Source organism: Solanum pennellii, chromosome 11 (genome assembly GCF_001406875.1).
Source record: "Solanum pennellii chromosome 11, SPENNV200".
Classification (NCBI taxonomy): domain Eukaryota; kingdom Viridiplantae; phylum Streptophyta; class Magnoliopsida; order Solanales; family Solanaceae; genus Solanum; species Solanum pennellii.
The window spans coordinates 2939560-2961696 of NC_028647.1; the positions used below are offsets into that span (position 1 = coordinate 2939560).

Consider the following 22137-nt stretch of genomic DNA (forward strand, 5'->3'; position numbering starts at 1 on the left):
TTAATAAAACTTGAAATTAAAGATTAAAAAAAATCTATTAGTTGAGTTATCAGATGAGAAATCATTTTTATTACGGGTGTAAATCTTGATTAGTCGGATCTCTAATACGAACCCCGAATTCCGAAATGACAAAAATGGCATTTGAGTAATTTTGTTCAAGTTGAAGGTTAATTTAGTTTCATTTCCAGTTGGGTTTTGTCGACATGTAAGGCTTATATATTTGGGCTATTTGTTCCGTTTCTCTCTCTGCACCTTTAACTCAACTAGTGTACAGTGATCACAACGAAATTGCTCAGGCGAAATAGTCGAGGTGAAAAACAGAGCATCAACAATGGCACTGAATGTCAATGGGGTGTCGTTAAAATCTCACAAAATGTTACCATTACCTTGTTCTTCAGCCAGATCTCTGAGAGTTTTGATGGCTTCAACCATTCATCGACCTTCCGTGTGAGTATTTTTTTTACTCTTTGTTTTCGTTTTTGAGCTAATGGGTGTCGCTCAATGTGGTTTGTTTTCCGTTATTTTGATTTTTGGGGAAGTGGGTCGGTTTTGGTTTATTGGTTTTTGTTTATGTGATTTGAGTTTTAGCTACATTGGGTGTGTATGGATTTTGAATTTGAAGAAATGGGTATCTCTTAATGTGGGGTGTTTTTCATTCTTTTGATTTGTTGCGAAGTGGGTCGGTTTCGTTTTGTTTCATTTGTGTTTTGTTGTTTCAAGGATGGATTTTAGACTTGATTGTTAGCTACACTGGGTGCATTTCATTTGAATTTGGAGAAAATCAGTATCTCACAGAGTGGTTTTGTTTTTCATTCTTTTGATTTGTTATGTGATTTGAGTTTTAGCTACATTGGGTTTGTTTCAAATTTTTGAATTTTGAAAAATGTTTGTATCATTGGAAATGGGTACCTCTCAATTTGGTTTCTGTTCAATTGTTTCATCTTCTTTTGATCATATGGAAAATGGATCAGTTTTGATTTGGTTTCAATTATGTTCACTTGTTTCAAGGCTTTAGTTTATGACTTTACTGAGAGAGCTATACTGGGTGCATTTAATTTGAATTTGAAAAAATGTTTGTATCATGGAGAATGGGTATCTCCCAGTGTGGAAATGGGTTGATTTCGTTTTGGCTTATTATTGTTTTGTTGTTTCGAGTAACTAGTGTTTATGGCTTGGTTTTTTAGCTAGACTGGATATGAAGGAAAAGTGTTTGCATCATGGAAAATGATTTGCTCTGTACCAAACTGCATATTTCTGGTGTGTGTTTGTGATTGTAATTTTTGTTTTCTCGTATCTATTGATTGGGTTGGTGAATGGTGGTAGTGGTTGGTGTTGAGGAAGCTCTTATCAAGAAATATTTAAAATAAAAAATTCACCTTTTTTCTAAATTGGGAAATGGTGTCTTGTTCTGCTTTATGTGTTGCTTAGTTTGTTACATGGTGTTTATCTTGCTATCTGTCTTCTTTTCTTTTCGTTTAATTATTCATCGCATCGTTGATTTCTAGGAATTTCCTGGTTAATCAAGTGTCCTGTTTTACTGCCTTTAAAAATGTCTTTTTTGGATAGTGATCTATGTTCTAATCATAACATAATCAATGTGTTTTTGATTGTTGTATGTATGGATCTGGGATTTTTTCCTTCTATTTGATTTTTGCTTCAAATATCTCTCAGATGATTTTCTTTTCTGCAAATTCTTCCTTAAGTTTAGTTTAGTTTCTCTTTCTTTTGCTTAAATGATTTCTATTCAGAAAGGTTCTGAAGGGAAGTCCTATTTGGTGTTTTTTTTTTCTGGGGTGGGAGGTGTCCAGAAATTGTACATTTTACCAACTGTGGTTGAAAATTAGGTCGTGCCGTGGTGCTCTGTATTTAATTGTCGTTTTTTTGCTTAAAGTCAATGTTTCCAATAATACTTATGTGCACTGTTCTTTTCTTGTTTGCCAGTAGGTGTAGCTGTTTGGTATTGCTCAGCTTCTTTGATTGTTATGGAATTGGTTGGCAGTTGGCACTTATATCTTCTGTTTGTTAAAACTTAAATTTTGTATATTTCTATTGCTTTAGTTTCTGCATACTTGTATAAATTATAAACTAATACAATTTATAGGTGTTTGTGCTTAGTTCTATTGTTTAAGTGATGGTTAATCTTGTTTGGTGATATAGGATTGCATACTTCACCAAACAATTAATATTTCAGATATCTAGACTCGGTCTTCCAATGTTTCGATGGACTAAATATCTATGCTCAGTCTTTCAGGCCATATATTTCTCTCTTTCTACAAATACATGAACCTGTTATTTATCTTGGAAAAGAAATTTTATAATAGATTATTGGTCCTGTCTTCCATCGTTTTTTAAATTTTATAATAAATTATTGGTCCTGTCTTCCATCGTTTTTCCTGTCAAAATATGCACACTGCAGTATTATGACACTATCTCTGTGAGGGAAAACTTGATTTCAAAGAATCCTTTCTCTATGAATGGAACTTTGACGACACTTGCTCCGTAGTTAGCACCACATCATAAATGGTGAAAAAGGGGAAGAATAAAGGTTGGGAATTTGTCATGTCAGGGATAACTTTTTATGCTTTAAGTTTGCCTTCCTGAACTGTTATTTTTAAGTTATAGCTCATGAGGTCTTCAAAGTGAAATTTTGAACCTAAGTCTGCTTCTGCTAATTTACAGGGAAGTTGGAAGTGTGAAGAAGGCATTCACTCCTCCACGAGAGGTGCATGTTCAAGTAACTCACTCCATGCCACCAGAAAAGATTGAAGTTTTTGATTCTCTGCGCGATTGGGCTGCACAGAATCTCTTGGTGAACCTAAAGCCTGTCGAGAAGTGTTGGCAGCCTACTGATTTTCTTCCTGATCCTGCTTCTGACGGATTTGATGAGCAGGTCAAGGAGCTAAGGGAAAGGTGTAAGGAAATTCCTGACGACTACTTTGTTGTATTAATTGGGGATATGATCACGGAGGAGGCCCTTCCAACTTATCAGACCATGATAAACACCCTGGATGGTGTTCGTGATGAAACTGGTGCCAGCCTCTCTCCCTGGGCTATTTGGACTAGGGCATGGACAGCGGAGGAAAATAGGCATGGTGATCTTCTCAACAAATATCTTTATCTTTCTGGAAGAGTTGATATGAAGCAAATTGAAAAGACAATCCAGTACCTAATTGGTTCTGGGATGGTAAGATTTTTACCACACCCCTTGTGTTATCAATTAAGTGTTATATTGTTGGTATAAGCTTACAGGATTAAATTCCAAAGGTTTCATATGGAGTCAAATCACTACATGCTAAAAAATAGGTATGCTGATGTTTATAATACACAGGGCAGCTTTAAGCAAGTGTTATACTGTGTGTGGTATCTACCTCCCATGCTTTCATAAGCTTTCTGATTTTTCTCCAGAGTTGGTTTATACGGTTGGTTCAGATGTCAAATTATGAAAAGCTTCTGATCCTTTATTTTGCATGCACACCATATATGATGTGCATGCTAAGCTCTTGATTATCAAGCCTTTCTTGTTTTCCTGGGAGAGGGGATAGAACTAAAAAGAATGTAATACCTGATGCTGCTAAGTTTCATTAATTGCTAGATTGAGTTACGCCTTTTTTATTGAACTCTTTATGTAGTTCAGTAAAACTTTAGTTCTTCATTTTCTTGTATATGACATTTCCTTCAACCTCATTGACTACTTGCTAGCAATCTAAATATGGTAACACTTTTGAAATTTTACGAAGCAATCTGTCAGGTTGTAGTTTTGCTTACCTAGTCCATTGTATCCCTTATGTACTCTCTATAGAGTTGAAATGCAACTATAGTGTACTATAGTTTTGGTGCCACATTTTGTGGGTACATTAGCTACAGCTTACGTGTTTATTTGATTCTATGAAAATAGAAATCTTGAGATTGAACTTGTTATATAATTATCCATCTATACTCAATTTGGTTTGAACTTCCATGCACTCTTATATTTCCAGGATCCTCGCACGGAAAACAACCCCTATCTAGGTTTCGTCTACACTTCTTTCCAAGAAAGGGCTACCTTTGTTTCACATGGTAACACAGCTAGGCTCGCCAAGGAGCATGGGGATATGAAACTAGCACAGATATGTGGTTCAATTGCTGCAGATGAGAAGCGCCACGAAACTGCATATACCAAGATCGTTGAGAAGCTACTCGAGGTTGATCCTGATGGTGCCATATTGGCTATTGGTGACATGATGAGGAAAAAAATCTCAATGCCAGCTCATCTGATGTATGATGGCAGGGATGACAACCTCTTTGAACACTTCTCTGCTGTAGCTCAACGGCTTGGTGTATACACTGCCAAGGACTATGCAGATATTCTGGAATTCCTGGTGGGGAGATGGGAAGTGGAAAAATTGACCGGTCTTTCCAGTGAAGGACGCAGAGCACAAGACTATGTATGTGGACTGGCTCCGCGGATTAGAAAATTGGAGGAGAGAGCACAGGCAAGGGCCAAGCAGCGAAGTCCCGTTCCTTTCAGCTGGATTTTTGGTAAAGAGATAAAGATATGAATGCACTTGTGTTGGAGGGCAATGTCATATTACTTTCTGATCTTTAAATTTGCCATAGATTTATGTTAAGAAACTTTAAGGGTATATGATATGAAGTCTGTGCAGGGTAGTTGAAGCTACTTCACTAGAGTATTGGCTTTTCTTTTTGCAATTGTGTTTAGGCCATAGGGAAAAACATAGTTCTTAGCAATAAAGATGAACCTTTTGGTACCCTCTTTCTTTTTTTCTTTTCAAGTCAAAGGTTATGTGACTTATTAGATGGATGAAGTATATGACTTACTACATGACAATTAACATATTCAAGGCTACTATAACATTTTAAAGGGCTTTATACATATATAATTGTGTTAGAGAGTTTAGGGGTTTTCTTTTATAACATTCTTTTACTTGTGATAAGTTACAATTAGGATTTATGAGTTTGTAAACACTCTTACCTTAAGATTTTGAATTGAAGTGCTTCAACTTATTGGTATGTTAATATAAGGATGGAGTAGAAGTGAAGTTTGATGCACATGTTATTATTCAAAAGAAAGGAAGATCAAGTATCTTGAGTCTATTATCCAAGGAATTGACAAAGTGATGATATGTCACATATCGTATTGGTGCAGAGTGGAGTAAATGTTGGTTTGTATGTGGAGTGTTGTGTGATAAGAAGATGCCGTCAAAACTCAAAGACAAGTTCTAAAAAGTGGTGGTTAGAGTATGGGGAGGAGTGTTGGCTAGTCAAGAACTCTTACGTACATAAAATTAATATTGCGGAAATAAGAATGTTGTGGTGGATATATCGAAATACTATGAGAGATTCGATTAAGAATGAAAATATCCGAAATAAGGTAGGAGTGGTCTTGATGGAGGACACGATGCGGGAAACAAGACTGTAATGGTTCAAACATATGCCATAGAAAACGTGGGACTATACGCAACGCTTCCCAACTCATTCAGAGGTCTTCATAAAGTTTTTGCAGAAAATTTTTTGGGTGCTCCAAAGCACCATATCCATGAGCAATAACATACGAAAAATCAAGAAAGTCGTGTAATTTTTAAAGTTGGCTTGTAAATGTGAAAAAATATGGCTTATAAAATGGTGAGACTATACGCAAACTTCCCCAACTAATTACGGAGGTACTCATAAAGTTTATAAAGAAATGTTTTTTGGGTGCTTCAAGACGCCAGTTCTTTGGGCTAATACACACGAAAAATAAAGAAAGTTGCGAAATTACTATGAGTTGGCTCGTAAATTTGAAAATATGCCTTTAAAAAGTGGCAGTTTTATACACAATATTTTTTGGCTTACAACTGATTTTTTTTGGTGATCCAAGTCACCAGATCCATGGGTTAACACATGAAAAACTAAGAAAATCGCGTAACTTCTAAAAGTTGGTTTGTAAGTGCGAAAATATGCCTTAAAATGGTGTGACTATACACTATGCTTCACCAACTCATGACGTAGGTCCTTATAAAGTTTTTTTTTTTGAAAAAAAATTGTTTGCTCTAAGGCACCTGATCTATCATATATTATTATAAGTGGGAACAAAAAAAGTTAAAAGTTGAATTACGATTTTACCCTTACTATTAATTAAAATATTATAAAATATTTAACTATTTAATTTAAATATTAAATTGTTTCATTTGGATTAAAATGTTGATAGACTTTTGCACTTCCTTAGGTTAATTCCTAATTAAAATATCTAACTTAATAATACCTATTTTCTATAATATATATATATATTCTCTTTTTTGAGATTTTAAATGTCTAAATAATTTGATTAATGTTTTATTCTCTATCTATAATTACTATGATTAAATTAAATTATATTAAATTGGTTAGTAAAAAGAGCAACCCTCCATCTCCCCATGTATAAGATCATGATTATTTCATTAAATATACAAATTCTTCAACTTTTCATCTTCTCTTTTAATTATTAATAATACTCAGTTATGAGTTAATGACATTAATAGTCTTTAATTTCTTATCTTAATATCAATTGTAGAGGTAAAGTTATGATCTCCATTTATAATTCCTATAAATATTTTTAAAAGAAAAACTAAATGGTGAGGATCGTAAGCCTCTTTTATATAAATCTCTCACTAATGGAGGAATATTTTTTGTTCACCAATTACCTCCTTTTGATGAGATTATTTCGGCGATTTTCAGGTACCATTTATGTTATTTTTTTGTTTAACTATAATAATATTATATAAGATTTTAATAGTGATATTTTGTATCCTACTTTCATCATTATCACTTTAGATGACTATTTTTTCAACTGGTTTGCTGTTTTATGAATTCTTGAATTTATTTGGAATCTTATATTTGTATATTGTATTTTTCCATGTAAAATATCTTTTTTTCTTATTCATATTATATCAGCTCATAGATTATCACAATATATTATTCTACTTCTTTTATTAATGTGGATTGTAGGGACACGTACAAAAAATTGATGGTTATTGATGGAGTAACTCATTCTTCTTATTGAGATTTTTGTAGCTTTAATGATTATTCATCCATAATTTTGCTAGATATCTTATTTTTTTACAATTTATGTTTACTTCTCTTTTAATATTATTTTTTATTTAGATTTCAATTTCATAATCGATAAGCCACTTTTTAAAAACTGAGACATTTTCAAATTGATGTATGTTCAAATAGTTTATGTTATCGACGTATATCATGAAGAAGACTCTTGAATTTGATAGGATATGGAAGAAAGAGTCAATAAGAACTCGAAATATTATGTACTAATTTTGTATTTATTCTTTAATCTACATTATTATTGATCAACGTCTTATGAAGAACGTATACATTGTATTTTTTTTTCTTCTCTATTTTTTCTGTGTTTTTTCCGTCTCTATTAGACATCTTAATTTAGTTTTCTATGAAGTCGTAAGTCTAAATACTTGTTTGATCTCAAATTAGTCATTTGTGACTTTATTAAAAGTTTGCTAACTATTAACCAAAGTTTAAAAGTTATAGTAGATTGCTTAAAAAGAATTAATTTGACACATCAAAATGTGCCCCTCATTGGTGTTTTATGGTTATATTATTAAAGATTTATTTATAATTTTTGTATTATATTATTCATTGCATGTTGTTTACACACTATATGTTTTCATTGCATTTTAGTCATTCCAACATATCTAAGAACACACGTGCAAAGCACGTGTCCAGAAACTAGTAGTCTAATACACACGAAAAATAAAAAAAGTTACGTACTTTCCAAAAGTTGGTGCGTATATACGAAAATATGCCTTAAAATTGTGGGACAAAAAGTAATGCTATCCTAACTCATTAGAGAGTTCCCCATAGAGTTTTTTCCAAAATTTTTTGTAGATGAACCAATGCGCTAGATCCATGGGCTTATATGCCTGAAAACCAAGAAAGTCGCGTAATTTCTAAGAGTTGGCTTGTAAGTGCGAAAATATGTCTTAAAATAGTGAGACTATATGCAATGTTTCCCCAACTAATTGCTGAGGTCCTCATAATTTTTTTTTCAGAAAGTTTTTTTGGATGGTCCTAGGTGCCAGAGCCATGGGCTAATACATACAAAATATCAATATAGTCGCGTAATTTCTAATAGTTGGCTCGTAAACGCAAATATATGCTTTAAAACATGGTGGGACTACACACAATGCTTACCCAACTCATTACAGAGGTTTTCTTAAAGTTTTTTAAAGATATTTTTTTTGGGTGCTCCAAGACGGCAGGTCTATGGGCTAATTTACATCAAAACAAAAAAAGGTCACGTAATTACTAAAAGTTGGCTCGAAAATATGAAAATGCCTAAAAAAATGGTGGGACTATACGCAATGCTTCCATAATTGATTACGTAAGTCCTCAAATAGTTTTTTGAGTAATTCTTTTAGGATGCTTCAAGGTGCTAGATCCATGACTTAATACACACGAAAAATCAAAAAAGTCACATAGTTTTTAAAAGTTGGCTCGTGAATACAAAAAATATGCTTTAAAATAATTGGATTATACGAAATGCTTCCCCACTCATTCCGAAGGCCCTCATAAAGTTTTTTCACAAATTGATGCTCTAAGGCGCTAGATTCATGAATTAATACACATGAAAAAAATAATAAGAAAATCGTACAATTCCTAAAAATTGACTCGTAAAAGCGAGAAAATGTCTTAAAATATTGTGATTATACGCAATGAGAAAATGTAGCTATAGTTTCTATATTAGCCTGCTAATTTGATGTATTGGTGCACATATGCTCACGTAAAAGTGTGACGGGTTATTGATGGTTTCAAGATAGATTGAGGTAGACCGAAGAAGTATTGAGGAGATGTGATTAGACAAGACATGATGTAGTTGCACCATATCAAGAATATGACCTTAGATAGAAGGTTGTGGACGACAAGAGTTAGGTTTGAAGGTTAATAGGTAGTAGAAACTTCTCTTGCATATCATTCCATAGAAGTAGCCTTAATAATTATCCTATAGTTTCTTGTCCTTCGGTTCATTTACTATCTACATGTCTCTTGTATTTTGATTAACACACTATTTTTGTAGTTATTTTCTATTTGTTGTTGATGTCTTTATAGCAGACAAATTAGGTACTACTTTTGCTATGATCGTTATTACTATGACTTATTCATGCCACAGGTTAATTGGGTATAGAAGGTCATATTCAACAACACGCCATTATAAAAAAATAATCCAAATTTACTACTTGTCGTCAAATTAAGTCCCACATCGTTTAACTCATTTCCTTTATAACTTGATGTATGCTATAACACCAATTTCATTGTAACCCATCTTCGCTATCTCTCGCTTCCCCTTAGGCTTTTCTTTTCGCAATTTCAGATCTCATCTTTTTCCTTTTTTCTCAATTTCAGATCTCATCTTCTTCCCCTTTTTGTCAATTTTAGATCTCATCTTCTTCCCTTTTTTTCAATTTCAGATCTCAATCTTCTTCCCCTTTTTGTCAATTTTAGATCTCAATCTTCTTCCCTTTTTTTCAATTTCAGATCTCATCTTCTTCCCCTTTTTCTCAATTTTAGATCTCATCTTCTTCCCCGTTTTCTCAATTTAGATCTCATCTTCTTTCCTTTTTCTCAATTTCAGATCTCACCTACTACGCTTTTTTTTGTCGATTTCAGATATCATCCTCTTTTACTTTTAATTTCCAATTCATTTTCTTTCAATTTTCTTTACCTCCATATCTCAAAAAAGTTGAGAAATGAAAAGGATTCCCCGTTTCATTCTTTTCCCGCTAAACTACTAATGTTAGTATATTCAATTGCTTTCCAATTTCATATCCCCTGAAAAATTCAAGAATCTATTAGTTTTTTTTAATCTCATTGATATTCTCTTTCTTTCCAATTCAATTTTCTCAAGAAAGAAAAACACTGATGACCCGCAACAACTCTTCGTAATTGTTAGGGTACCAAATCCATTCAATCATTTCAAGATATCTATTGTTATTGGCACCACTCAACGATGGTTGACCCTCGCCCCACTTAATTTCACTGCTGGGGGTTCAATACCGGTGGTGATGAGGTAGAGTAGAGATTAAAAATGATGACGAGGAAGTTATATTCTTCACTTCATCCTCATCATTTTTAACCCCTAGTCTAACCTCCTCACCACCAGTATAGATCCTCCAGAAGTGAAATTAAGTAGGGGGTGGACCATCATTGAGTGATAACAAAGAACAATAGGGATTTTGAGCTGATGGGATTCGCTATCCTAATAGTTACAAAGAGTTCCTGCGTTGCTATCAAGGATAAAATTCCTCCCTTATAATTGAATTGTGATGCTACTAAGAGAAATACTTTAAATATATGTAGATGTGCATTTATGTGTGGAGAAATACTTTAAATATATGTAGATGTGCATTTATGTGTGGAGCATTGCTCGACTTTCAAGCTAGGTTATTGCTTACTTTTGTCAAACTCAACTTGGGTGATGACTAATTTTATGACTTGAGATTACATCATTGTCAAGTTTTACTCAATTTCGGGTAATTTATCACATATGAGGGGTTGATTTGTCAAGATTGATATTGTGTTGAAAACAATATGTTTGTAGTGGTGAAATGTGGTCTAAGGGCTTGACTTGAAAGTAAATTTATTGAATCAACGAAAGTCTTAGTTCGAGTCTAGGTAGGGTATATAGACCTCACGAGTCTCTCCATGGTCTCACCTCACAACATTTTCTATGGAGTGTATGCTAGTAGGGTCATTAGCATTGCATTTTTATTGCGTTGCATTTTTATTATTGTTTTTCTTTGCATTGCTTCTTATTGACTATCTTATATTGAACTGCAGGGACATTTTCTAAGTGCAAAGTTTATAACATCCTCCTTATGTCATAGCTATTAACTCTGGTTGGTAGGCCTGTGATACTTATGGAGTACGCATGATTTTGTACTCGTACTACTCTTGCTGCCTCTTTTTGAGGAAGAATACGGTGCTAGGTGACTTCTTTTTATACTGCATCTTGCCGAAGGACACAGAGCACAAGATTATGTATGTGGCCTGGCGCCGTGGATTAGAGATTTGGAGGAAAGAGATTAAAAGATGAATGCATTTGTGTTGGAAGGCAATTCTGAACATTAAATTTTCCATAAATTTGTAAGAAACTTTGAGGCTATGGTATGAACTCTGTGCAATGATGTTTAAACCTACTTCACTAGATTTGTATTAGATTTTGCAATTGTGTTTAGGCCATAGGAAAAAACATAGTTCACAACATTATGCATTTTATACATGGCTCATTTGATAGATGAATCTAGGATATGGACTCTTAAAAGGGGCTTTCTCTTATGTGCTAGTCCGTAAAAGGGTCGGAAGGGTCTATTATACATAGCTTATTCTGCTATATTTGTCATGGGATATTACAAGAGCACTCATTCATAAACCAGTTACTCGTACAAATAACATAAAGAAATGTAATTAACGTTTATTGGAGCAAAATGCAGATGGACAGGCAGACAGATAACACTTACTAAAAGTCGCATTGTTTATTATAAACCTCAGCAAACCTACATGATAACATAGGTCTGGTACAAATCTTACAGAAAGATAAATAATGACTGAAATAAGGTAGGAGTGGTCTCAATAGAGTACACGATGCATGAAGCGAGACTCTGATTATTTAAGCATATGAAGAGGAAATGCACATATACCCATGTACAAGTGTGAAGGGTTATGAATGGTTTCAGGATAGATAGAGGTAGACCAAAGAAGTATTGACGAAATGTGATTAGACAGAACATGATGCAGTCTTATCGTAGCTTACCAAAGACACACCCTCAGATAGAAGGTTGTGGAAGACAAGAATTAGGTTAGAAGGTTAATAAGTAGTAGAATATCTCTTGCATATCCTTCCATAGCGGTAGCCCTAGTATTCTTCTATAGTTCTTAAACTTCTATTTTTTGCTATCTATTTATATCTTGTACTTTCATTAGCGGACTATTTTATTGTAGTTATTTTTCCTCTTTGGGAATATATGATCCTATGCAATTTCTTATTTATTTGTTTTTGATATCTTTATAGCATATAATTAGGTACCACTCTTTCCCTTAATTTTTTCTTTTCCCGATCCCAGATCTAATCTTCTCAATTTCAAGTCTCATCTTTTTCCTTTTTTCTCAATTTCTGATCCCATCTTTTTCCTTGTTTCTCAATTTCAAATCTTATCTTCTTCCATTTTTCTCAATTTCAGATGTTATCATCTTTCTCTTTTGATTTTAATTTCCAATTCATTTTCTTGAAATTTTCTCTACCTCCATATCTCAAATTGAAAAGGATTTTCCAATTTCATTCTTTCGCCTTCAAACTATTAATGTTAGTATATCCAATTGCTTTATAGTTTCATATCCCCTAAAAATTTCAAGAACCTATAAGGGTTTTTCTATTAGCAACAACTCTCCGTAACTGAAAGGGTATTAAATCCATTCAATCATCTCAAAATACCTATTGTTATTGTCAGCACTCAACCCTGCCCCCACTTGATTTCTCTTCTAGAGGATCAATACCAATGGTAATGAGGTGAGATTAGAGATTAAAATGTTGAGGAGAAAGTGAGATATAACAAAAAATAGTTCTATTGAAAAGTTGGAAGAAATCACATTGTTAGACGTGAAAGACTATGAGGAGTTCGGATTGATTGTAGAGTTGGAGGAATTAGGGATAAGTAATTTTGAAAATGTTAATGTTGTACGCTTATATGGTAAACTAAAATTTATGCTAGAATATTCAAAACTACTTTCTCCTAATTCCTCTAGTTCTATTATCAACCCATAATCTTCATAGTCCTTCACGTCTAACGACGTGATTTCTTCAAACTTTCAAACAGAATTATCTTTTGATCCCTACTTTCACCTTATCACCATCAGTATTGATCCTCCAGAAGTGAAATTAAGTAGGGGGGATGGACCATCATTAAGTGGTGACAATATCAATAGGGATTTTGAGCTGATGGGATTTGGTAACCTAACAGTTATGAAGAGTTCCTGCGTTACTATCAAGGATAAACATTGAAGTCAGCCTAGCTTTATGGACTAGACCAAACATATCAAACAAAAACCTAACAGCTTGAGTTTATGTTGACTGCTTGGAGGAACTAACAACAATTTTCTGGAGTACTTCCTTAATTTACTCCTTACTAGCACACCTTCTCGAGTATATGGTGACTTCTTGGAGGAACTTAACAATTGCCTGGAGTACTTCTTGCATTTTCTCCTCAGTAGAAAACCTTCTCGAGTTAGACAGCCAGAAACTAGGAAGATTCCACTCCTACCCTCTGTTGGTCAGACTCTCCAAAAATTGTTGCCACACCCATGTCAGATTCTCCAAAATGCACTATTTTTGAAGAATCCAACATGCATCATCAACATTTTTGAAGAGTTGGAACTGGAGCAACATAGATCATACTTAGTATCAACCCAATTGCAGTTGTGTAATCTAAAGTCAAAGTAAGTTACTTTTGTATATTTTTATGAAAAATATCTTCATCACAAATACTTGTACTGTATTCATCAAACTTTATGCTTCACCGTGAACTTTTTTAGTAAATTCTTATAGATTGAGGCGTGTCGAGAGACAATATCCTTAAGGATAGTTCACCCGGTATGGGTGTACCCCTCTAGGATTCAACAAGCTCTTCTAGTATAAAACTAGGAGCCAGAAACTGACAAAGATTTTAAGAACAAAACCCAGTACACCAATAGAACATAGGAGGAAAGATTAACCTTCAAAATGTATATTATTTATCCCCACCCCTTGTGATAGAGGAAAAACACAATAATATAAAACATACATAAGCCTGGAGGCTCCAACGGTTACAAAAAGGAATTAATGCCAATAAAGAGCAAATAAGGGCAAAATATTTGAAGGCCAATTAAGAGGAAAAAGATGTTAGCACCTGCCACATTTTGGTCAACCTTAAAATTGATTATAAGATTATCAATAGAATATTAATACCCATTAAAGATGATGAATATAGAAAATAATATGAACTCTTCTTTTTGAGATACTAGAATCATTTTTCCAACACACCTCTACATATCTTAAAAAGAATATAAATAAATAGAATGAAAGAAAAAGTTTTGCTTTGTTTCTGTATATAAGTCTAAACATCGAACTTGGTGTTTGTAGACTATGAACCAGACCTAGATAAAACATGATTATACTTGCAGATTAATTTGGTGAAGTTTAGAACTTCTATGAACCAATGATTCTTTTGTAAGTCCAGTGTCTTGTTCTATCATATTATAATCGCACAACCTTTGTTGTTTCACGGTTTTGCGCTAAGAGGCCATGCGAGTGTCCTGGTATTCATGAGTGCTTTAGAAATCTATCACAATTTCATAGAAGAGGAACCACTTTACGCTCATATAAGTCCAATCATCAAGTGTATTCTGCAGAGAAATACACCACCTATAAAGGATATGACTTGAACTAAGAGATCTAACTCTACCTCAGTTTGCTTTGCAGATTATTACACTATATTCACACATCATAGAAGGGACAAAACTTTATAGTGTTTACTTGATCAACTAATGACTTGTTATTACCCGTATAAACCTAGTTCACGGATCTCCAATCACATAGGTTGGGTTACCATCATTGTTGATCTTGTCATATGACTAACAGTCTTAGTCCCCTCAATGTTTCATTAGTCCATGAATTGATCAGATTCACCTCTGACTACACATAATTACGTAATTAATTCATCTCACTGCAGTATTTTCATCACATTGTGTCTCAAACACATGTATCTAATATAGTCATATAAAAATTGGTTTTATTCCAATTACAATACACACTAAGAGTTGTCTTAACCACTTAGTCTCATCACCAATCAACTCCAATACAACTAATTCTAATTAATTGTTTTTATTTTAGGACATTCACAAAATTGTACCAAACAAGCCTCAGAGCAGGTAAACCCCCTATTTTGTTGATTTTCGTGTGCTATAGTACACCATCTTTTTTGGTCATCCGGAATTTTGAGATCATTTTCCCAACAATTTACACGGACGTCCGTTAGGACCTTATCTAAGGAGTCGGTTAATCACCACGGCCAAAATGATCCATTTTTAAGGTCAAACGAGCCCCTGAGCAGGTAGACCCCCCATTTAGCCAATTTTTGTGTGCATAGTCCACAATTTTTTTTGGTCATCCTTCTGAGATCATTTTTGCCAAAAAATTATATGCACATCCGTTAAGACCTTATTTATAGAGCTGGTCCATTTTCAAGGTCAAATGAGCCCCAGAGCAGGTAAACCCCCTATATTGCGAATTTTTGTGTGCTATAGTCCACCATTTTTTTGGTCATCCGGAATTCCGAGATCATTTTTGGCAAAAATTTATACGGACGTCTATTAAGACCTTATCTATGGATCTGGTTGGTCACCACGACCAAAAGAGACTATTTTCAAGGTCAAGCGATCCCCAAAGCAAGTAAACCCACCTATTTTGCTTATTTTCGTGTGCTATAGTCCACCATCTTTTTTGGTCATCTAGAATAGCGAGATTATTTTGCCAAAAATTTACATGGACGTCCATTAAGACCTATCTATGGAGCGGATTGGTCACCATAGCCAAAACGAACCACTTTCAAGTTCAAATGAGCCTAGAGCAGGTAAACCCCTATTTTGTCAATTTTCGTGTCCTACAGTTCACCATCTTTTATGTTCATCTAAAATTTCGAGATCATTTTTGCCCAAAGCTTACACGCACGTCCGTTAAGACCTTATCAATGAAGCTGGTTGGTCACCACGGCCAAAACGACCCATTTTAATGGTCAAACGAGCAAAGAGCAGGTAAACCCTCCATTTTGCTAATTTTTGTGTGCTATAGTCCACAATCTTTTTTGGTCTTCCGAGATCATTTTCGCCCAAAATTTACATGGACGTCCGTCAAAACCTTATGTGTGGAGCCGATTGGTCCCCACGACCAAAACAACCCATTTTCAAGGTCTAACGAGCCCCAGAGCAGGTAAAACCTCCCATTTTGCCGATTTTCATGTGCTATCGTCTAACATTTTTTTTGTCATCCGGAATTTTGAGATCATTTTCACCCAAAATTTACACGGACGTCTGTTAAGCCCTTATCTATTGAGTCAGTTGGTCACCACGACCAAAATGGTCCATTTTCAAGGTCAAACGAGCCCAGAGTAGGTAACCTCTATTTTGCTAATTTTTCGTGTGTTATAGTCCACCATCTTTTTTGATCATCCAGAATTATGAGATTATTTTCGCACAAAATTTACACGATAGTCCATCAAGACCTTATCTATGGAGCCGATTGGTCACCGTGGCTAAAACGATCCATTTTTAAGGTCAAATGAACCCTAGAGCAGGCAAACCTTTCATTTTGCTGATTTTCGTGTGCTATAGTCCACCATCTTTTTTGGTCATCCGATATTCTTAGATTATTTTCGCCCAAAATTTACATGGATGTCTATTAAGACCTTATTTATGGAGACAGTTGGTCACCACGGCCAAAATGACCCATTTTCAAGGTCAATCGAGCCCTATAGTCCACCATTTTTTTGGTAAAATAGAATTACGAGATCATTTTAACCCTAAATTTACACAAACGTCCGTTAAGACCTTATCTATGGAGTCGGTTGATTACCACGGCCAATACAACCCATTTTAAAGGTCAAACGATACCAAAGCAAGTAAAACCCCCATTTTGTTGATTTTTGTGTGCTATAGTCCATCATATTTTTTGGTCATCTAGAATTCTGAGATCATTTATTCCCAAAATTTATACGAACATCTATTAAGACCATATCTATGGAGACGGTTGGTCAACATGGACAAATCGACCTATTTTCAAGGTCAAACAAGCCCTTGAGTAGGTAAACCCCATATTTTATAGATTTTCGTATACTATAGTCCACCATCTCTTTTCGTCATCCGGAATTCTGAGATTATTTTTGCCTAAAATTTACGCAGACGTTTGTTATTACCTTATCTATAAAGTATTTTGGTGACCACGAAAAAAATGTTTCAATTTCAAGGTCAAATGAGTCCCAGAGCAAGTAAATCCCCAATTTTGTTGATTTTCGTGTGCTATAATCCACCATCTATTTTGGTCATCCGGAATTCTAAGATCATTTTCGCCCAAAATTTACATGGATGTTTGTTAAGACCTTATTTATAAAGTCTTTTGGTGACAACGAGTAAAACGGTTTATTTTCCAGGTCAAACGAACCCAGTACAGGTAAATTCCCCATATTGTCAATTTTTGTGTGCTATATTTCACCATCTTTTTTGGTCACCAGAATTTCGAGATCATTTTTGCCCAAAATTTACAAGGACTTTCGTAAAGACTTTATTTATGGAGCCGATTGGTTACCACTGCCAAAATAGCCCATTTTCAAGGTCAAATGAGCTCAAAGTAGGTAAATTCCCCATATTGCCGACTTTCGTGTGCTATAGTTCACCATCTTTTTTGGTCATCAAGAATTCTGAGATCATTTTTGCCAAAAATTTACGCGTACCTCCGTTAAGACCTCATCTATGGAGCCAGTTGGTCAGCACAACCAAAATGATCCTTTTCAAGGTCAAACGATCCCAGAGCAGGTAAACCCCCTATTTTATCGATTTTTGTATGCTATAGTCCACCATTTTTTTGTCATGTGGAATTTTGAGATTATTTTCGCCTGAAATTTACATCTACGTCCGTTAAGACCTTATTTGTAGAGCTTGTTGGTCACAACGGCAAAAACAACTCATTTTCAAGATCAAACGAGCACAGAGCAAGTAAATCCCCTAGTTTGCTGATTTTCGTGTGTTATAGTCAATCATCTTTTTGGACATCGTGAATTTCGAGATTATTTTCCTCTAAAATTTACACGGACTTCCGTTAAGACCTTATACATCGAGTCAGTTGGTCACCACGACAAAAATAACCCATTTTCAAGGTCAAATGAGCCCCATAGTAGGTAAATCCCCCATTTTGCCAATTTTCGTGTGCTACAGTTCACTATCTTTTTTGGTCATTCTTGGAATTCCGAGTTCATTTTCTCTAAAAATTTACACGAACGTTCTTTAAGATCTTATTCTTGGAATTTTGAGTTCATTTTCAAGGTTATTGCTTACTTTTCTCAAACTCAACTTGGGTGATGACTAATTTTATGACTTGAGATTACATCATTGTCAAGTTTTACTCAATTTCGAGTAACTTATCACATATGAGAGGTTGATTTGTCAAGATTGATATTGTGTTGAAAACAATATGTTTGTAGTGGTGAAATGTGGTCTAAGCGAAAGTCTTAGTTTGAGTCTAGGTAGGGTATAGAGACCTCACGAGTCCCTCCATGGTCTCACCTCACAACATTTTCTGTGGAGTGTATGCTAGTAGAGTCATTAGCATTGCATTTTTATTGCGTTGCATTTTTGTTATTGTTTTTGTTTGCATTGCTTCTTATTGACTATCTTATATTGAACTGCAGGGACATTTTCTAAGTGCAAAGTTTATAGCATTCTCCTTATCTCATAGCTATTAACTATGGTTGGTAGGCCTGTGATGCTTATGGAGTACGCATGATTTTGTACTCGTACTACTCTTGCTGCCTCTTTTTGAGGAAGAATACGGTGCTAGGAGACTTCTTTTTATACTGCATCTTGCCGAAGAAGGACACAGAGCACAAGATTATGTATGTGGACCGGCGCCGTGGCTTAGAGATTTGGAGGAAATAGATTAAAAGATGAATGCATATGTGTTGGAAGGCAATTCTGAACATTAAATTTTCCATAAATTTGTATTAAAAAACTTTGAGGCTATGGTATAAACAATGTCCAATGATGTTTAAACCTACTTCACTAGATTTGTATTAGATTTTGCAATTGTGTTTAGGCCATAGGAAAAAACATAGTTCATAGTAATAAAGATGAACCTTTTTTTTAAATCTCTCTTTCAAGTCAAGATTATGCATTTTATACATGGCTCATTTGATAGATGAATCTAGGATATGGACTCTTAAAAGGGGCTTTCTCTTATGTGCTAGTCCGGAAAAGGGTCGGAAGGGTCTATTATACATAGCTTATTCTACTATATTTGTCATGGGACATTCCAAGAGCACTCATTCATAAACCAGTTACTCGTACAAATAACATAAAGAAATGTAATTAACGTTTATTGGAGCAAAATGCAGATGGACAGACAGACAGATAACACTTACTAAAAGTCGCACTGTTTATTATAAACCTCAGCAAACCTACATGATAACATAGGTCTGGTACAAATCTTATAGAAAGATAAATAATGACTGAAATAAGGTAGGAGTGGTCTCAGTAGAGTACACGATGCATGAAGCAAGACTCTGATTATTTAAGCATATGAAGAGGAAATGCACATATGCCCATGTACAAGTGTGAGGGGTTATGAATGGTTTCAGGATAGATAGCGATAGACCAAAGAAGTATTGACGAAAGATGATTAGACAGAACATGATGCAGTCGTATCGTAGCTTACCAAAGACACGCCCTCAGATAGAAGGTTGTGGAATACAAGAATTAAGTTAGAAGGTTAATAGGTAGTAGAATGTTCTATTGCTATCCTTCCATAGCGGTTGCCCTAGTATTTCTCCTATAGTTCTTAAACTTCTATTTTTTTTATTATCTATTTATTTCTTGTGCTTTTGGTAGCACACTATTTTTTTGAAGTTATTTTCCCTTTTTTGGTTTATATTTCTCTTGGCAATTCTCATTTATTTGTTGCTGATGTCTTTATAGCACATAAATTCGGTACCACTTTTGCGATGATCGTTATTACTATGGCTTATTCATGCCACGAGTTAATTGAGTAGAGATTGTCATATCTAGCAACACGTCATATTTTATTAGACAATATTTTTTAAAATAAATACCAAATTTACTACGTGTCGTCAAATTAAGTCCCCCACCGTTTAACTCATTTCCTTTATAACTTGATCTATGCTATAACACATATTTCATTTTAACCCATCTTCCCTCTCTCTCTCTCTCTCTCTCTCTCTCTCCCTTAATTTTTTCTTTTCCCGATCCCAGATCTAATCTTCTTCTTCTTCTTCTTTTTCAATTTCAGATCTCATCTTTTTCCTTTTTTTCTCAATTTCAGATCTCATCTTCTTCCCTTTTTCTCAGTTTCAGATCTCATCCTCTTCCGCTTTTCCTTTTAATTCAAATTAATTTTCTTTTAAGTTTCTCTACCTCCATATATCAAATTGAAAATGATTTTCCAATTTCATTCTTTCCCCTTTAAACTATTAGAAAGTGGTCGAATTCGAGGATTTTTAATTCCAATTCATTTGATTGTTTTATAGTTTCATATCCCCTAAAAAATTCAAGAACCTATAAGGGTTTTTCTATTTCATTGATATTCTTTTTCTTTCCAATTCAATTTCATGTAATTCCTATCCCAGATAAAATATTTGATATTCAATTTTCTCAAAAGAAAGAAAAACACTGATGAACCGCAGCAACTCTCCGTAACTGATAAGGTACCAAATCCATTCAATCATCTCAAAATACCTCTTGTATTGTCACCACTCAATGATGGTTCCCCCTGCCCCGCTTAATTTCACTTCTGGAGGATCAATACATGTGGTAATGAGGTGAGAGTAGAAATTGAAAATGTTGAGGAGGAAGTGAAAATATATCGGAAAATAGTTCTATTGAAAAGTTGGAATAAAATCACGTCATTAGACGTGAAGGCTATGAAGAGCTAGGATTGATTGTAGAGTTGGAGGAATTAGGGATAAGTAATTTTGAAAATGCTAGTGTTGTACCCTTATATGGTACATTAAAAATCTATGCTAGAATATTCAAAACTACTTTCTCCTAATTCCTCTAGTTCTATTATCAACCCTTGTTCTTCATAGTCCTTCACGTCTAACGACGTGATTTCTTCAAAATTTTCAATAGAATTATTTTCTGATATATTCTTCATTTTCTCTCAAACATTTTTAATCTCGACTTTCACCAAATCACCATCGGTATTGATACTCCATAAGTGATATTAAGTAGGGTGAGGGACCATCATTGAGTGGTGACAACAACAATAGGGATTTTGAGCTGATGGGATTTGATATCCTAACAGTTATGAGGAGTTCCTGCGTTGCTATCAAGGATAAACAACGAAGTCACCCTTGGACTAGACCAGACATATCAAACAAACCTAACAACTTGAGTATATGGTGACTTCTTGGAAGAACTAACAACAATTTTCTGGAGTACTTCCTTCTCGAGTATATGGTGACTGTTTGGAGGAACTCACAACAATTGCTTGGAGTAGTTCCTGCATTTTCTCCTCACTAGCACACTTTCTCGTGTTAGACAACAAGAAACTAGGAAAATTCTACTCCTACCGTCTATTGCTCAAACTCTTCAAAAATTGTTGCCAGACCCATGTCAGATTCTCCAAAATGCACTATTTTTGGAGAATCCAACACAAATCATCAACATTTTTGAAGAGTCGGAACTGGAGCAACAACATAGCTCCTACTTAGTATCAACCTAATTGCAGTTGTTTAACCTAAAGTCAAGGTAAGGGAACACTCTAGTTTGCTTACTACCCCACAAATTTCTTCATGAAAACTGTTGAAATTTGCTTTAAGTTACTGCAGTAACTTTTAGCCAAAATAAGTTATTTAGTTTGAATTTTGAATTTTAGTTTGTTTGTTTATGTTGTTACAGATATTTTCGGTTGTTTAAATTTCAAATTATGCAGATTATCTATTTCTTCTGGGCTATATAAATCCCCTCAATGCTTAAGAAAATCATTGAAAGACATTTCAATCTAAACAAGCAATAGTGTGATGTCATAAAGACATAATCAAATGGATATATTCAATTTCAACAATAACAGTAATCTTAAGAGCAAGAATTTCAGAACTCACTATTGTCTGTGACATTTCGTCGAACACCTTATCTTCATCAATGGAAAAAAGTTCCGCTGCCAAATTTTACCTCTCTCTACTAACTTTACTCCGACTAATAATCCTAACTAATCTTGACACTAATTTTAACCCATGAGCCCCTTTCGGAGTCAACTTGATTCACTTAATTTGTTTATCTAAAAGTTAAAAAAAAGTTGACACAACTCAAAAAATGACCATTGAAATCTTAACAAGAAAAGGT

General features: G+C 34.4%; 1 protein-coding gene and 1 long non-coding RNA gene across 4 annotated transcripts; both read left to right on the plus strand.

Annotated features, from left to right (window-relative positions):
• The first annotated feature begins 227 nt into the window (after positions 1-227).
• LOC107003146 (stearoyl-[acyl-carrier-protein] 9-desaturase, chloroplastic) lies at positions 228-4846 on the plus strand. Of its 2 annotated transcripts, none has more exons than XM_015201412.2 (3): positions 228-447; positions 2680-3184; positions 3978-4748. In XM_015201412.2, the coding sequence occupies exons 1-3, from the start codon at positions 332-334 to the stop codon at positions 4536-4538; spliced, it is 1182 nt and encodes a 393-aa protein (XP_015056898.1). In that variant the 5' UTR covers positions 228-331; the 3' UTR covers positions 4539-4748. The 2 variants fall into 2 exon arrangements, with proteins under 2 accessions (XP_015056898.1, XP_027769045.1); XM_027913244.1 differs by lacking the exon at positions 228-447 and adding an exon at positions 2093-2545 and having other exon boundaries at positions 3978-4846.
• Positions 4847-9245: 4399 nt separating this feature from the next.
• On the plus strand, positions 9246-11283 carry LOC107004183. Of its 2 annotated transcripts, none has more exons than XR_001454699.2 (2): positions 9246-9777; positions 10822-11283. It is a non-coding gene; the product is annotated as an uncharacterized LOC107004183 (long non-coding RNA). The 2 variants fall into 2 exon arrangements; XR_003575120.1 differs by lacking the exon at positions 9246-9777 and adding an exon at positions 9784-10514.
• Positions 11284-22137: the final 10854 nt, after the last annotated feature.

Excerpts from the sequence above, each read along its gene's own strand:
- LOC107003146 (XM_015201412.2), top strand. The coding sequence starts at position 332 with ATGGCACTGAATGTCAATGGGGTGTCGTTAAAATCTCACAAAATGTTA. Across the intron at positions 448-2,679 it reads ACCATTCATCGACCTTCCGT|GGAAGTTGGAAGTGTGAAGA; the intron begins GTGAGTATTTTT and ends GCTAATTTACAG. Across the intron at positions 3,185-3,977 it reads ACCTAATTGGTTCTGGGATG|GATCCTCGCACGGAAAACAA; the intron begins GTAAGATTTTTA and ends TTATATTTCCAG.